General features: G+C 40.7%; 2 protein-coding genes across 6 annotated transcripts in view; one reads left to right on the top strand and one right to left on the bottom strand.

Annotated features, from left to right (window-relative positions):
• Pacrg (parkin coregulated) overlaps positions 1 to 10,812 on the bottom strand; it is a 414,782-nt gene extending 403,970 nt beyond the window's left edge. Inside the window, exon 1 of the mRNA XM_040758179.1 lies at positions 10,239 to 10,812. Within this exon, the coding sequence (XP_040614113.1) occupies positions 10,239 to 10,394 (156 nt within the window). The 5' untranslated portion in view covers positions 10,395 to 10,812. The remainder of the gene's footprint in view (positions 1 to 10,238) is intronic.
• An 86-nt stretch (positions 10,813 to 10,898) lies between these two features.
• Prkn (parkin RBR E3 ubiquitin protein ligase) overlaps positions 10,899 to 16,409 on the top strand; it is a 1,082,502-nt gene continuing 1,076,991 nt past the window's right edge. For 3 of the 5 annotated variants that reach the window (XM_040758175.1, XM_040758173.1, XM_040758174.1), the window contains exon 1: positions 10,902 to 11,051. In XM_040758175.1, the coding sequence (XP_040614109.1) occupies positions 11,045 to 11,051 (7 nt within the window). In that variant the 5' untranslated portion in view covers positions 10,902 to 11,044. Of the gene's footprint in view, positions 11,052 to 16,409 lie in introns of all 5 variants that reach the window. The other 2 variants (XM_040758176.1, XM_040758177.1) reach the window with 2 other exon arrangements.

The raw sequence follows: 16,409 nt of genomic DNA, 5'->3' as shown, positions 1-16,409 counted from the left end.
TAAAGGGGAATACTTATTTATTGCTGTTGGGAGTGTAAACTTTTACAGATACTATGGGAATTAGTGTATCAGTTCTTCAAGAAACTGGCAATAGATCTACCTTAAGATCTAGCTATACCATCAAAGAGGCTTTACATATACCACTCAAAGGACTTTATATTCTGCTATAGAGATACTTACTCAATGATGTTCATTGCTGCTCTATTCATAATATCCAGAAATTGTAAACAGTCTAGTCCATCAAGGGCTGAATGAATAATGAAGATGTATATTCATACAATAGAGTATTATCTTGCTTAAATAAATAAACAAAACCACGAATCAATAATGAAGATGTACATTCACACAATAGAATATTATCCTGCTTAAATAAATAAATAAACAAAACTAGGACATCATGAAATTCACAAGTAAATGGATGGATCTATAGAAAATCAACCTGAGTGGGGATGTCAGCTTTTAAGCATTTGATAGATGTGCTACAATGTATATATTATCACTGAGATTAGGTACAGAGAAAGGGACTAGGGAGGAAGGGAATATCACCCAAGGAAGGGGGAATAGAATATACAGTTATGGAAGGACTGGGGAGAGATTGGAACAGAAAGATTGAACAATGGGAGGAGGCTGAAAAAGAGGGGGTAAGGGTGAGAATATGGAACACTAAGGAAGATTTAGGGGAAACCTATACCGTAGAAATCTTCTTAAAATAGAAACCTAGAGTCACCAAATAACAGGGGACACAATGGTCTATTTAGACACCTTTCACCACTAAGTAAAGCATCCAGCAGTTAAATAGCATTGAGTTTTTGGCCAAAGGACACCCAGTGAAACCCTCAAGTATCTCATCCCAGGCTATTGCCTCCACAAACTGATGGTAGGACTCTATTGCTGAAAACAACACTTATGCGCCTTATTGAAATCAGAGATTTAAAGCTGGTGCCTAACTTGAACCTTCACCCCTACTGGGTAGTGTCCGTGGTACTGAAAGGTACTCCACACGCTCTCAGAGGAGAAAGGAAAGCACCAACTCTGCAGTCTACAAGAGTGGCCTGCCTGCACTGCATGCCAGTGCAAAGGTGACACAAACATTGTAAGAACGAACCAACCGCTATCTGACTGGAATCAAGGCTGACTCCATGAGATGGAAGTTATGCCTGACACCGATCAGGAGGCTAAGAACTTGAGAACAGATGGACCATGGGCCTAGGAGGAAAGCAAACACTACTATTCTGCTAAACGAATGTAGCAATAGAATGATTCCTAATGGCATGCTGTTATACACACAGATCAATGCCTCATTCATCCATCATCAGAGAAACACCTTCTTGTAGTAGATGGGAGCCGATGTAGAGACCACGACTGAACCATGTGCAGTGGGTAAAAGCTTTTGTAATACTCATTCCTAAATGAGATGTCTTCATCTAACCCCTCTCCTCAGTGCTCAGAACAGTATGTGGAAGAGGAGGTAGAAAGACTGAAGAACTAGAGGAAACAGATGACTCCAAAGAGTGTCTTCTAGATACATCAGGACTGATACGTGTATGAACTCACAGAGACTGACATCAGTTACCTCAAGCCAGATATGGGTCACAGTGCTGAGAGGTGGAGATGGTCATGGGTGCCATGCCTAATCAAGAAACTATCCTCAAGTGATATCTGTTTGTAAAAGACAAATTAGTTCTCTACAGTGGAGTCTTATTTGTTATATTAACCAGCTTAAGAATAGACTCCATGTCCAGCAGTGTATGGTCGACACAAAATGAACTCAATGATGCTTTGTAGACTTTTTGTCTCATATTGTTTTGTTAGGGCACTTCTTAGTCTTACTGGACTTTTGCTTAAATATTTTGTTTCTTTTGGATTTTTATGTGTATGCTTATATTTCTTTTTTAAAAAATTATGCTTTATTTGACTTTTTGTTGCTTGTCTGTTTATGAGAGAGTGAGAGAGAGAGAGAGAGAGAGAGAGAGAGAGAGAGAGAGAGAGAGAGAGAGAGAGAGTAGAGTATGTGGGTGAGGATGTAGGGAAGATCTGGGAAGTGTTGGGGGAGGGTAAACTGATTAGAATATACTGGATGGCAAAAATATTTTCAATACAAAAAGATATATATTCTTTCCAAGATTAACTATCATCACTTAATTACATCAAACAAATGTGATAATTTTAGTGTGCTTTAGTAAATGCAATGTGTCTAGTCTTCATTTTTCAGTAAAATTCTATTGTTTAATTAAAGATGCATGCTTGCATTTAGCTGTATAGTTGTTGGATGTCATAAATAAAGCTTGAAGGTGAAAAAAAAAGAATTCCTAAAAGAATCTATGCAACTATGTAGCCAGAGAACTTAAGAGTTATAATAAAATGAACTAAAATATCTCAGATATTAAATTCCTGACCTTTACAATTGGAGTCTTGGAGAAAACAGTGTTGTACCCTTTGAAAAATGGTGGAAGGTTATAATGAGATATAATGAAGCTTTGATGCTTACCTCACTTAGGTACTTTCTAGAGTGAGTACAGACAGGACCAGGCAGAAGCCTCCAAGAGAAACAGGCGCCTTCTCTATCACTGCCCATCACCATGCATCATGCTGGGTCTAGCTGGGTTAACCTACTTTTCTTTTCAGTTGCTATTACTCTATGGCAGAAAATATAAGTGAATGGGGGAACTTTTCATGTGTTTCCTTTTATACTATTAGCTTTCCTTTTATGATAGGGTATGGCCCAAAAGGCATCACAGAGACATGTACTTTAAACAAAAAGTTCAGGAGCTGAAGAGATGGCTCAGTAGTTAAGAGAGAGCACTGGCTGCTTTAGCAGAGGACCCATGCTTGACTCCTAGCACTCACACAGTGCTTCACACCATCTGTAGCTCTAGTTCCAGGAAATCTGAGGCCCTCTTGTAGACTCTGAGCATATTAGGCATGCACACACTGCCCAGACATAAATGCATGCAAAACACCATATACATAAAAATAAAAACCTAATAAAATAAAACAAAGAATCTAGGGCACAAAGCAAGATAAAGAATAATTTTCTAAATTTCAGTCACCTTTCTTCCTTCCTTCCTTCCTTCCTTCCTTTTCTTTCTTTCTTTCTTTCTTTCTTTCTTTCTTTCTTTCTTTCTTTCTTTCTACCTACCTAATGTAGACACCCAACCACCCAGCCATCCACAGAGTAAGAGTGAAAGCTAGATTTACAGAAGAGAAAGATAAAATCCCAGAGGCAAAAGGTAGATGGGATAAATTAAAGTGAGAAAAGCTGACAAGAAACAAGTCAAGTTAAGACCAGGCATTCATAACTAAGAATCAGTTATCTAGGTGCTGAATGGTGGGCCCCTCAAAAGGCCAACAGAAAAAAGAGTAAAACTTCACTCTACAGTGTGCCTTTAATGTCAGTACTTGAAAGGCAGAGTTTGAGATCAGTCTTGACTATGCAGAAAGTTTTAGGTCAGTCAAGGCTACATAGTGAGACTATGACTCAAAAGGATGACAAAAATAATATAAAATGATAATATGATTATATTTTGGCTGTAGAAGCCATATAGGTCACCTATGTATATAGTTAAGTTGACAAGATTATGGCTAAAATTAATGTATGAAAATCAATGGAGGTATTTGACATAAAAATGACATGGTGAACAGCAATGTAAGAATATTTGTTAGAAAAATGTCTTCTTACAACTGGAAAGTCACAGCTTCATCTGTTTCCAACTTGTTCCTAGTATTATGAAGAAGGACTTTCAGAAGTGCTGAGATTTTTGAGTGCCAGCACGAAGAAGAGGAGGAGGAGCAGCAGACAGGAAATAAAAAGATAAAATTTTCTTTGAGAGCTACTTGTAACAACCTTAAATTGGAAGCCACAAATCCTCAGCCAGAAGGGGATGGTTAAACAAATGGTAGTGCATTCATACACAAGAATACTATTTAGGAATAGATACAAAACATTTGCACACCAGCTTCTCATTGAGACTTTTCAGGTGATTCCAGGTTATGCTTAAGTGGCATTTAAAATTAACCAGCACAATTAATTTACAACTATAATTGTATGCAACAGTGGCGCTGAATCGCAGAAGCATAATTTTGATGGGAGTAGCCGATCCAAAAAAAAAATTACATAGTAGAAAACCTGGTAGAAAACCAGCTGCAAACAGGAAGGATATATTCAGGCTGGGACTGTGGCTGGTGCAAGACTAGAAAGGAACCAAAGGATTCTGCAACGCTGGTACTTATTTACTTATTACTATTTTTGTTCATTCTTTGATTATATTCACACATATCCCACACCTCTCCCTGAATCCTCTTGGATCCACTACCCATCTTCAGACTTCTTCTAGCTTCGTGTTCACTAAAATTTTGGTTTTTAAATATGCATTTAAAATTTTTTATAACCCAGTGAGTCCAGTTTGTGTTACACATGTTGATATGACTGGTCTGGGAGGTGGGCGAGACAGTATGTTAGTTTAATGTTCGCCTGTGACTCACTTAGGGCAAATACATTTTCTAAACATGTGGTACATGGTTGGTATCTGAAAATATATTCTCAGGAGTAGACTGAGCTACAGAGACAAAATAATATAGATATCTCCATTATTTTCTTATCATTTAATATATAGCTCATAAATCTGAGACTACTATGTTCTGTGGGGAAAAATAGTCTGCCCTGTTTTTCTTATAGGATTGGATAGAAAATCCAACAGACATAAGATGAAGTATGGTCTATTAAAACATTGATATGTGATAACAACAGATCATTAAGTATACATCTGAATTTATATACTCACAGCACTGACAGATCATTTAAAGTACACAGGAATTCTAAATTCAATAAGCAAACATACAGTCTATATCAAGGATAAAGTACAACTCTGGCCATTTAGGAAATAAACAGAATTTCTACTTTTATAAAATAAGATGATTTAAAAAAGAAAAACCTTTAAACTGAACACTGAAATCACAAGAAGTCTCAAGACACAAAGACTGAAATCTTTTCCACACTCTTAAGTGAAAGCTGTTCTAAGCCAAACCATTCTTATGTTTTATAGTGTACAACGCAACTTTTGTAATAAGCCAATAAAATACTTCATAGGACATCTATATAGTATTCCGTCTCAATACCAATGCAACTTTATTGTTATTTTCTTTGAAAATTCTAACTTAGAGATGATCAAGTAGTTATAGAATAAAATATTCATGATTTCATCTGACCAAAAAAGAAAACAAAAGCAGAAAATACAGCCTATCGTATGGGGCAGGAACTTTTCCTTGGCTGGAGATGGAGCAGTGACTGAAATAATCAAATCCGCAAGCCTCCGAGGCTGGGCCTGATGGACGGAGCCCAGGCTCAGCTATGCTGACATCACAGACATGAGAGGGAGGCAGGCAGCAGTTAGGGGCAGGGCTGGACACCATGACGAGGAGGCTGAGGTTCTAACTGGTCAGAAGAGCTTACCACAAAGTCAACTTTTAACAAGACGAAGGTGGCAACAGAAGGTGCTCTATACATTTCAGGTAAAGGGAACTAGAAGGAAACAGTCACCCAGGCAGACAAACCATCAGTGTATCAGGACCAGCAAGAAAACCACGATGGCGGCCCTGGGACGTAAGGGAGAAGATGATGAGGATGGGGATGACATATATGTAACTATCTCTGTATATGCCCACATATATGAACAGATACATGAAAAGCAACAATAGCTAGGGCCTCATAGGAGGTAAGAACTTTTACTTTTGTTCTTAGTGTAGCCAAGGACTGAGGAGTTGAGGTAAGGACCACCATGCTTTGGCTGCTTTTTTTGTTTGCTTGGTTTTTTTGTTGCTTGTTTGTTTGTTTTTTGAAGCAAGGCTTCTCTGTGTAGCCTTAACTGTCCTAGAACTCACTCTGTAGACCAGGCTGGCCTCAAACTCACAGAGATCCACCTGCCTTTGCCTCCTGAGTGTTGGGATTAAAGGCATGCACCACCACCATGTTTTAAAGTGATCTTTTGAGCTCCTAAATTGTGTGAGTCTTAAAAATATTTTTAAATAGAGACAAAAACTCAATTTTAATGACATGGGAGAAGAGAAGAAAGCTTAGAGTTGCTTTCCTTCATTCATCAAATACTTATTTGCTTCTGGTTAAAATTTGAAGATGAATTAGAAGTAGATTCTGTATTCACATGGAATTTATAGAAGGGGTTAAAACAGGAGCAGGAATAAGTATATTGCAAAGGAGAAAAACAATGAGTGAGAAATAACTTATTTCTTTGGCAACGGGGAGAATTAGGAGTCTTTAAGCAGCAGGCATTGTTCCCAACACAAAAGTGTAAGCTGCTTCTCAGTATGCCTTCTTTTACCGACTGTCCTATCCCTGCCATTCAGATGTACTAGAAAAGCACACACCCACTGATCGGTAGATGTTTGTTATCTGGTGACAGAATGTTATTATATATGCAGGTTAGGAAGAGCTATGGACAATCAGTAAAGGAACAGATTTAAGAAACCATCCTGAGTGAGGTACCCCAGTCACAAAAAGACAAAACATGGTATGTACTCACTCATATATGGATTTTAGACATAGAGCAAAGGAGTAGCAGCCTACAATCCACACAGCTAGAGAAGCTAGGAAACAAGGAGGACCTTAAGAGAGACATACATGTTCCTACCCAGAAAAGGGGAAAGGGACAAGATCTTCTGAGCTAATTGGTAGCATGGGGGGAGGAGAGAGGGAGTTCAGAGAAAGAGAGGGGGAGAAGAGGAGGGGAGAGGAGGACTTGAGAGAGCAGGAAGATAGAGTCAGGGGAAGAATAGAGGAGAGCAAGAAAAGAGATACCATAAGAGAGGGAGCTATCATAGGTTTAAAGAGAAATCTGGCACTAGGGAAATGTCCAGAGATCTACAAGGTTGACCCCAACTAACAATCTAAGCAATAGTTAAGTGGCTACCTTAAATGCCCTTCCCTGATAATGAGATTGATGACTACCCTATATGCCATCCTATAGCCTTCATCCAGCAGCTGAAGCAAACAGAAACAGACACCCACAGCTAAACACTGAGCTGAACTCTGGAATCCAGTTGCAGAGAGGGAGGAGTGATGAGCAAAGGCGTCAAGACCAGGCTGGAGAAACCCACAGAAACAGCTGACCTGAACAAGGGGTTGCTCATGGACCCCAGACTGATGGCTGGGAAACCAGCATAGGACTGATTCAGACCCCCTGAATGAGGATGTCAGTTTGGGGGTCTGGTTAATCTATGGAGCCTCTGGTAGTGGATCAGTATTTATCCCTAGTACACGAATGGACTTTGGGAGGGATACTCCACACCGAGGGATACTCTCTCAGCTTAGACACATGGGGGAATGTCTGGGCCCTGCTCCAAATGATATGACAGACTTTGAAGATCCCTCATGGAAGGCCTCACCAACCCTGAGGAGTGGAAAGGGGATGGGATAGGGGGTCGTTGCCAGGCAGGAGAGGAGGGGAGGGAGAGGGAATTGGAACTGACCTGTAAAATAAACTTGTTTCTAATTTAAATAAAAAAGGAAAAAATATATATACATGTATGAAATTGTCAAAGAATAATTTTTTTTAAATTATGCTGGCTCTGATGAAGTATTTTTTTAATTTTAAAAAATGTGTTTTGGTAGCTCCCAAATCTTTACATTACATCATCAGAAGAACTTTGTTCTGGACAGCTTTATCTGCATGTATTGGTAACTGACTGGGAGACATTATTTACCTGGGTGGTTTGTGGGGCCCCATCAGCTAATTGCTCCCTGGTTCCACCATCATTAATGCTTTCACTGGATGGAATGAGTATCTATAACCCTAGCTACAGATGCTTGTTTGTATTGTGACCAGGTGGACTTATCTGTGTGCTTCTCTTCACTATAATGAACCATCTTTATCACTGACAGTCCATGACTTCTAATTATCCCCAGTGTCTCATTTCCCTTCTACTACAATAACAGAACATTGCAAGTTTGATACAGCCAAAGAGCTACCAGTTAGAACCCCCACTTCCCCTTCCTTCTTCCAATAAGCTGTGACTTTAAGACTTGGCTTTAGCCATGGACTTAAGCAGACGTGACAGGAGCTGCTTCTGGGACATACATAACGAACCTGTTTGTTCTGCATTGCTGGTTACTGAATTTTTTTCCAACATGTCAACGATATATTGAAGATTGTATCCTTTTGGAATTCTGTAGCTTTCTTGGCCTATTTTCTGATGGGCCTGGAATCAGAGCCTACAAATAACATCATCACAGCCTTGGGTCCATATTCTAACTTGCAGTGTGTGTATGTTTAAGACAGTGTCTCCATATGCACCATAGACTTCCTTTAAGCTTCCTTTGTAGCCTAGGCTATCCTCAAGGGTTGATCCTCCTTCCTTTGCCTCCTGAGCATGAGGTTATAGTGTGCTTCACTATGCCTGACCTAACTAGTACTCTGATAACATGTATAAGTGCAGAAAGTGTCCTCTTTTACCTGACATACGGGAATAACACCGGCTAAGCAGTTTTTGGTTATGGGCTCCATAATCATTGTCTAAGAAGGAAAATGAATTACAAATATTCAAATCTTGTATCTTCTTTCAACCTTTAATGGGAAACATTGTATCAATGTGAATTTGGTTATTATTGTTTGATTGAAGATGTCTGAGATAGCTTATTTCTATTGGGACCAAAACAGAAGTTTAAGCAACCAAAGAAAGAAAACAAAACAAAACAAAATCCAAAACAAAAAACAAACAAAAATACTGCTTAAGACCACTTGTCATTGGGATTTTAGGAAATTATTGTCACAAATAATAACTGTATCCAGTTATCATCATTTCATAAATAATTTCTATAATTCTTAGGGCATATTCTGTGTTTTTTCTTGGAAGAAAACTGAAATATAACCTAGACTTGCAGAGAGAAGGGGAGTGTGACATCTGAGACGTGGCTTTGGGTTGGCTTTGAGAACATGTGGCTCAAATTAAAAGATGAAAGTTGGCATATGTGTCTGAATAGAAGTAATCCTTCAGAGCGAGAGATATGCCTAACTTTATAATGTGACAAAAATCTACATCACAGAACTCAAAAGAGGTGAAATAAAAGTATTGACTGTAGAAACAGACTTTCCTGTTTCCTGTAACTCTGAAGTTAGTTTTTTCAGATTGTTTCAAAGAATATCAAATACCGTGAATCAAACCCCCCCCACACAAATAAAAATATGATTCCGTTTAACAGCATAGGAATCTGAGCTGCAAGTCTATGGGTAATCTACTTTATTTGTGTCCTCTAAGTATGTGTTTAGGTAGTATTAGGCTTGCGATAAATAAGTAAAAAAAATGGGACAATGGAGAACACTATTAAGGTAATATATTGAATAATAATATCCTCTCAAGTTGTAAATTGTACAAATTTGAAAATACTAAATTACATTTAGTATTTAATTTCACATTCCTAAACAGTGCCTACTCAAGAGACAAACTTGGTTTAGCATACCAAATTAGAGGCTATTTAATAAATAAGGAGGCTTAAAAGTAGTGTTATGCATGCAGATAAACCATTTGTGTGCCTTTAAATATTTTCTCCCATTCGTGTTAGGAATATTTTATTTTTATTGCCCAAGTAATAAAAATGAAATAGGACTTGTATTAGTAGGGACACTTGAAATACAGCTCATATTATTTAAAAATGTATTTAAAGGGCCTATCAGGAACCAGTTTTCACATAAGCAGCTTTTGAACACTTCAACAGAGTAATACCCTTTTGTCAGATGTGGTTGAAGTGTAAGACATTCTAAAATGTTCCAGATGAAATAAGTTACATTAGATTATTGATGAGTTTATGTGTTCCAGCTGTATACTGCTTCGTGTTAAAATTTCGCATGCCTATGACTTCTCAGAATTCTCACTCTAGAGGGCCTGTTACTGAGGGGAAACAAGTTACGATCCAAGAAGGATAAGGATTTTTTACCCCTCACTTTGAGTTAGAAAAGCTTAAGTGTAATTTGGGTTTAGCGGTGAAAGCACAATTTCTCGTGAAGGTGCTTGTGAACGAGCCTGTATGTCCCCAAAGCTTTCTAACCATCTGGTCTACCTCTCTGCACACTTGTGGGCAGGCTGGGTTACTGACAAGAGTCATCGCCAGTTCTGGCAAACAGAACCCAGGACCTGGGCTGGGAATCCATCCTCAGGCCCTTACATCCACCACAACAACCTGGTGTCCCCCCGACTGGGGGAGCAAGTGCGTTCAATTGAGGAAGATCACTTACGACTGAGTTTTTCATCATGGCTTTGACTGTGAAGCCCTCAGAAACCAGGGAATGAGGCTGGTGCACCGGGAGCGGCTGTTGTGGCAGCAGTTTGGTCCTCTTCGGCATCTTGTCTTGACATTTGTTTAAGGTCAGGGTCTCTTTTTCTGCCACCATCTTCCTAGAATACGTTTGGTTTTTTTCTTTTTCGGTTCTTGTCAAAAGTGTGGCAGACAAACCAGTGGGCTTTACAGATGTGAGCAGGAGGTCGGGGGTGGGGGAAAAAAAACGTAAAAAAGGCGAGTTACTGGTAGAAATTCAACCCCTCGTGGTACCCAGGGGGATCCAGATGTTTGGCAGCTCCAAGGTGAAGGGTGTTTAGGGGAGGGGAGGGGCGGGAAGAGGGCTGGGACCCGAGGCTTGAGCCGCTACAAGCTTCCAAAGGTGAGCCTCCTGGTTGCTAAGCGACTTGTCAACACTTAGGCCCGATAGTCCCGCCCCTTCGTGACGCACGTTTCCTGGGTCTTAATCCGGAAAGGGCGAACGGCGGGTGGCGGCGGCCGCCTCCGGAGTGTGTGAGTGTGTGTGGGCGGAAGACTCTTACGCGTTAAAACTACGACTCCCAGAAGGCACCGCGCTCGGGGGCGGGGCGGGGCGCGCGCACGCGCACTGAGCCTGCCGTGGGGAGGGGGGCGGGACCGCGCGGGGCGGCGAGCCCGGGATGACCGCCTAAGGCCTGGGAGAAACGCTGGTGGGAGGCTCGGGCGGGTGCCGGCGCCCGCGGCGCAGGCCGTGCTCGCCCCGCAGCCACCACCCGCCCGGTGACCATGATAGGTACGTGGGTGCCTGCCAGGTACAACCTCTCCGCCGCGCCGCCCCGCGCCCGCGCGTGGCGCCACGTTGTGACACCCCGCGGGTCCCGGCGGGGGCTCGCCCGAGCCACCACCTGTCAGTGACGGGGCGGAGGCGTGTGCGCCGCGCTCCCTGGGCCCCGGGGGGCCGGGCCAGGGGCCGGGTCGGGTGTGTCCTCGAGCATACGTGCCCAGTGCCCAGTGCCCACCCTGCCCTAGCCGAGGTTAGCCCGGTGCTCCCTGGAAACGGCTTCCCCGCCGACACCCGGGTGCACCACGGCGCCCCCCAGCGGCCGGGCTCGTCCCGTCCTCCCTCCCGCCTGGGCAGCAGCCTGCAGCTTTTTCTCCTCCACCCCCACCCCCACCCCGGGTGACATCCAGCCCAGCTCTGGTTGTTTCTGTCGCCCTCAAGGTCCCTCGTCCTCCACTTAGGTTCAGGTTCAGGCACTGCAGGACTTCAAAGCGTCCCCCACCCCCATCCCCCAAGGAAGCACTCGACTGGTGGAGGGAACGGGCTCGCCAGGGGTTGCCCTTTGCTCCTTGAGTTCGTTCTGTCGTTTTAAATGTCTCCTCGAAGATCTGAGGCGGAAAGGGTAGCGGAGGAGAGTAGGAAAGTAGCGGAGATGGGATCTGTCCCCGAGTGCAGCTGGATGAGTGAGGCTTTGGGAGCGGCCGCTAGGGCTGTTGGAAGCAGAAAAGCTGGAAAGGTCCTTGGAAGATGTCAGACTCCCAGCCACTTTGGGGGTTCTCCAGAGTGAGTTGAAATGCACAGCCATGTTGGGCGAGCACTGAAGGTTTCCTTTCTGTAGACTCCTGCAAATGGTGTCTTGACGCTTCAGTGAGCTTGTTTAGGATAGATGCTCGAGAAAGGGTATGGCATCCTGGCACATTTGAAGGGGATCTATCCCAGATGTGCCCGGAAGACAGGTGACAGGTGGCTTTATGAAATTAACGCTTTACACGGTGCAAGCTCCTAAGTCTGCTTTTTACTTACGGAAGTAAGGGTAAAGTGTGCAGCTTTCACCCCTCACTGGGGGAACCATGCCAGGTCACCTACATCCTCACTGAGGCAGAGGTGTGTTTTTCGTGAACGAACTAGAAACTTGTTAAGTTGTAGAGGAGCTACATATTTTGTTTTTAATGAATCTTACTGAACCTTTTAAGTGACGTTTACTTAAGAGCTGATTGTAAACACAAACCTAAACTTGAGTCCTTGAACCAAGTGGGAGAGATTAGAAAAAGAAATTATTAGTTTGAAGACAATTGCGCAATGTAGTTTCTTCCAACTTAGTTTATGGGTGATTTTGAGAAGCAAATATCCCATATAGCTATAGACAGAAAATTAAGAATTAGAAATAATTATTTTTGTAAAGAGTGTAATAAAATATTATAGTAGTAACTCTTAGACAGTTAGAACACATTTAGACAGTTTTGGTAAGGTTTATCTGGAACTCTCTTAATAAGAAGTGTGATATCTGGATGCCACAACTAAATCTATTACAAAAAAAAAAAAACCAAGGGAAATGCAAGGGGAGTTTTAAAACTGTTCCTTTTCTTTCTCTCACTACTGTTGTGGTAGGGTGAATGAGTGTGCATTTCAACACAAGTGATTAAACCCCTGTTCCCCACCCCAAGGAAAAGGAACTTACTTATTAATAAAACTGCATAAACAATGTTAAATAAATGAATTATTTAGTTCTACTGGTTTTATTGCCTAGTTCCTTCCAGGAGACTTTTTGTATTTTTGTGACTGATCTTTGAGCCGGGAAACACAGGCAAACAGTCTTTATCCAGACAAGTCTATTGCAGGTCAAAGGACACATAAATACCTCTAGGAACCGAACGGTGTCTTATACTGCCCAGCACTAGTCAGTATAAAGACTTTTATACTATAATCTGCCTTTTATACCTATAATCTGCCACCTTGCTGTATCCTCCTAGTGCAGGCAACACACCTGCTCTTGCACTGAAGTCCTTGCTTCCCTTTGAGAAAAAACCCCTTGACTGATTTCCTGGCCAAATATGAGGAAAGGGGACAAACACTTCATTACCCATAAAATAATTTCCTTTTTATTGTTTCAAAATAGAGGGTTCCCATCTTGTCATGGAGATGGCATTAAAAGTACTTACATTTCCCACTTGGGTTATGACTGACATGATAAATGCCTTGACCCAGACAGACTTAAACCATGATTTAATTGAAGTCGATGAAAAATTCTGCCTTCGCAAGGCATGGGGAATGGATTCACAATAATGAAATGCTTCAGAAATTTTAACTGAGAAAAAATGTAATTTTGAGCACCTCTTTTACATTTTTTTAATCTTTAAAAATTAGCACTTCTTTGTGTTTAAAATTGAATTTTGGTGGTGACAATTGTGAATTGTTCTAAATGTCCTATGCTTTTAGGCATTTGATAATATCAGCTATTAAAGTACATGGGTTCTCACACAATTAAAATATGAAGTTCTTAAACTAAAACCCAGTGGGTTTTTTGAAATAGAAACGTAACTCAGTGATATAACCTAGGATTCCTAAGACTGTGGGTTCCATTCAAAAAGTGTTGTGCTTTTAATTGATGAAAGTATTATTTTCTGTATCTTGTTAAAATCTTCTACAGAGTTTAACTGTCTGTATATAAATATGACTCTCATTCCAGACTGAAGTCAAATTTGTAAGACACATTAGTTAGGAAAGTGTCCTCTCTTCTAAATGAGTGTACAGTAGTCATAAGGCCTTTGGGTGTGCACACTGCACAGGTGTCTTTGGGGGCCCTGTCCTCTCCGACAGCGTAGAATTCATTTTATTATCACTTGTCAGAAAGCATTTTTTATTGTGCTGTTCGTCGATAAAGGGTAGACATTTTACTTTGAAAATGAGTTTTAGGAAAAGTAATTCATTTTATAATGGTTTAGTTTTACAAAAGCAGATTCCAGCAGTTAGCATGTATACATGTTTGGTACTGTTAGTCGGTGCCAATGATAGAAGAATGGAATGAACTGAAAAAAAAATACTTTGTCGTTGTAAATATTCTATCTATGTTGACTAATGGCCAACAGCTGGTTTTGTTTTACAACTTGTATGCAGGGTTTTTTAAGTCTTAGAATTCCTAGTTGAATTTGGATACACTAGGCATTGCTGTTTGCCCTGTCACTTTAATAACATTAGATGAAAGAAACTTATGTATAAATACTGTTTGTTCAGAGGAACCCTTGTGCCTCTGTGTCACAAAATGAGTTCTACAAAATTTTTGTATAGAAGAGTTTATATAATTTTATTCAGTCCTCTTTTGGGTCCAAAGCCTCTGAAAAACCTTATGCCCTTTACAAATGTTATTCTGTTTCTAAAGGTTTTTCTGAAGTCTGCATTTTTTCTTTTTTAATCCAAAGCTCTATGACTTGGAAATGATACAGTGGAAGTACTCTGTACTAAGATATGCAAATCCCTCCCTCCCTCTAAAGCTTCTTTGAACCTCCACCCCATCCCTGGAAAAGGGAAAAAGAAAAAGGAAGAAAGGAAGTTATTTCAAAATGCTTAATATTCATGAACCAGGTTCAATGCAAAATACCTTCTTGTGTTAGCTTTCAGTCCTTTGATCAATGAGAATTGTTTCTTACCTGCTGTTTCTTCAGTCTTTAATGGTAGCCCAGTGCTTATTCAATGTTTCTGTTTTAATTTGCATTTAATGAGCTCATTTTAAATGTTTCTTTGTAGTAATCTGAATTGTTTCCTTCTTACATTTATAATATTAAAGACTGAGATGTATATAGCAGCTAGCTGATTTATATTACAGCCCCCATCATGGCTTATTTACTTCCTCTTATAGGGGAGAATTGTGGTTAAAAGGAATGCAGTTAACAGTAGTGGTTCCCCTAGGACTGTATTTCCTGATCGCTTAGGATTCTATCAGGCTGATCCAATCTCACCAAAAAGCATGTTTTTCTTTCTTGAATTAATAGATATTTCAATTGACAGTGATTATTCTAGTATCATTTCTGCACAGGACTATTTCGTGTGTGTGTGTGTGTGTGTGTGTGTGTGTGTGTGTGTGTGTGTGTGTGTGTGTGTGTTCTGTAGGGAAGGACGAAGAAATAAGAAACCATTTATGCCATGAGTTGTGATTGAGTTGAGTTGAGGACTCGTGCATATGGTATACAGATTTTACCCTGTCCGTTGCAGAAGCAGAGTGTGGTGTTTACATATTCATCCGACCACACATGGGAACTGTGTTCCACTGTGTACTCAGTTTAGATATAATCTTTATATATGATACAAGCAGAGTGGTAGGATGAAAGTCTAATACCAGACAGTACCCACTCTTGTTTATTTAGGAACTGATAAGCTGCCCAATGGGTAGACAAAAGAATTTCTTCTTTCATTTTGATGCCTCCCTGCCATAATTTTCTTCATTTGTCATATATATATATATGCATATGCGCTGTGGATGGTATCTGCCACATCTTATTACATGGAGACTTTGTGTCATACTTTCATTTTCATCATTTTTATTTCAGAGAAGTCACCAAACAAACTAATAGTCAGTTAGGGATTGCTTAAGTTTTACAACAGATTCATAAACTTGCCTTTAGATGCCTATGGTGTATGGCCATTGTCTCAGTGAAGGTCACTATTGCTGTGATGAAACAGTATGACCAAACCAACTTGGAGAGGACAGGGCTTATTTGGTTTACACTTCCACATCACTGCTTATCCTTGAAGGACATCAGGGCAGGAACCTGGAGGCAAGCAAGATTTTATGCACAGGCCATGGAGGGGAGCTGCTTACTGGCCTGCTCTCCGTGGTTTGTTCAGCCTGCTTTCTTATAGCACCCAGGATCTTCAGCCCAGGATGGCACCACCCACAATGGACTGGGCCCTCCCCTATTGATCACTAACTAGGAAAATGCCCTACAGGCTTGCTTACAGCCTGATCTTATTGAAGCATTTTCTTAATTGAGGATCCCTCCTCTCAGATGACTTTAGCTCGTGTCAAGCTTACACAAAACTCGCCAGCACAAGCATTACATCATGGACTCTATCTTGTCTAAATGTGGGGGCAACAATTCTCAAATAATTTTTCTGGGAGTCTAACTTTCAGGGACCTTCCCTATTGGATCAAGTCATTGTTATAATTATTTACATAAACATTTATTAGGAATAATTCTACCTTCTCAGTCAGTTTAAACAATTTATCACAAATAGAGTATGCACAATGGAAGTCAGATTAGTCAGTGTAGGGGTAATGACACTTTTTGAGGTAGATGTTGGAGGAGGTAATGACTTTTTTGAGGATGATAGGGTGGTAACATTAGTGATTCAAGATTGATAACTATGTGCGAATTC

This window comes from Mesocricetus auratus, unplaced genomic scaffold, assembly GCF_017639785.1.
Source record: "Mesocricetus auratus isolate SY011 unplaced genomic scaffold, BCM_Maur_2.0 Super-Scaffold_100018, whole genome shotgun sequence".
In the NCBI taxonomy this organism is placed as follows: domain Eukaryota; kingdom Metazoa; phylum Chordata; class Mammalia; order Rodentia; family Cricetidae; genus Mesocricetus; species Mesocricetus auratus.
This window is presented reverse-complemented; position numbering and strand designations above follow the sequence as displayed.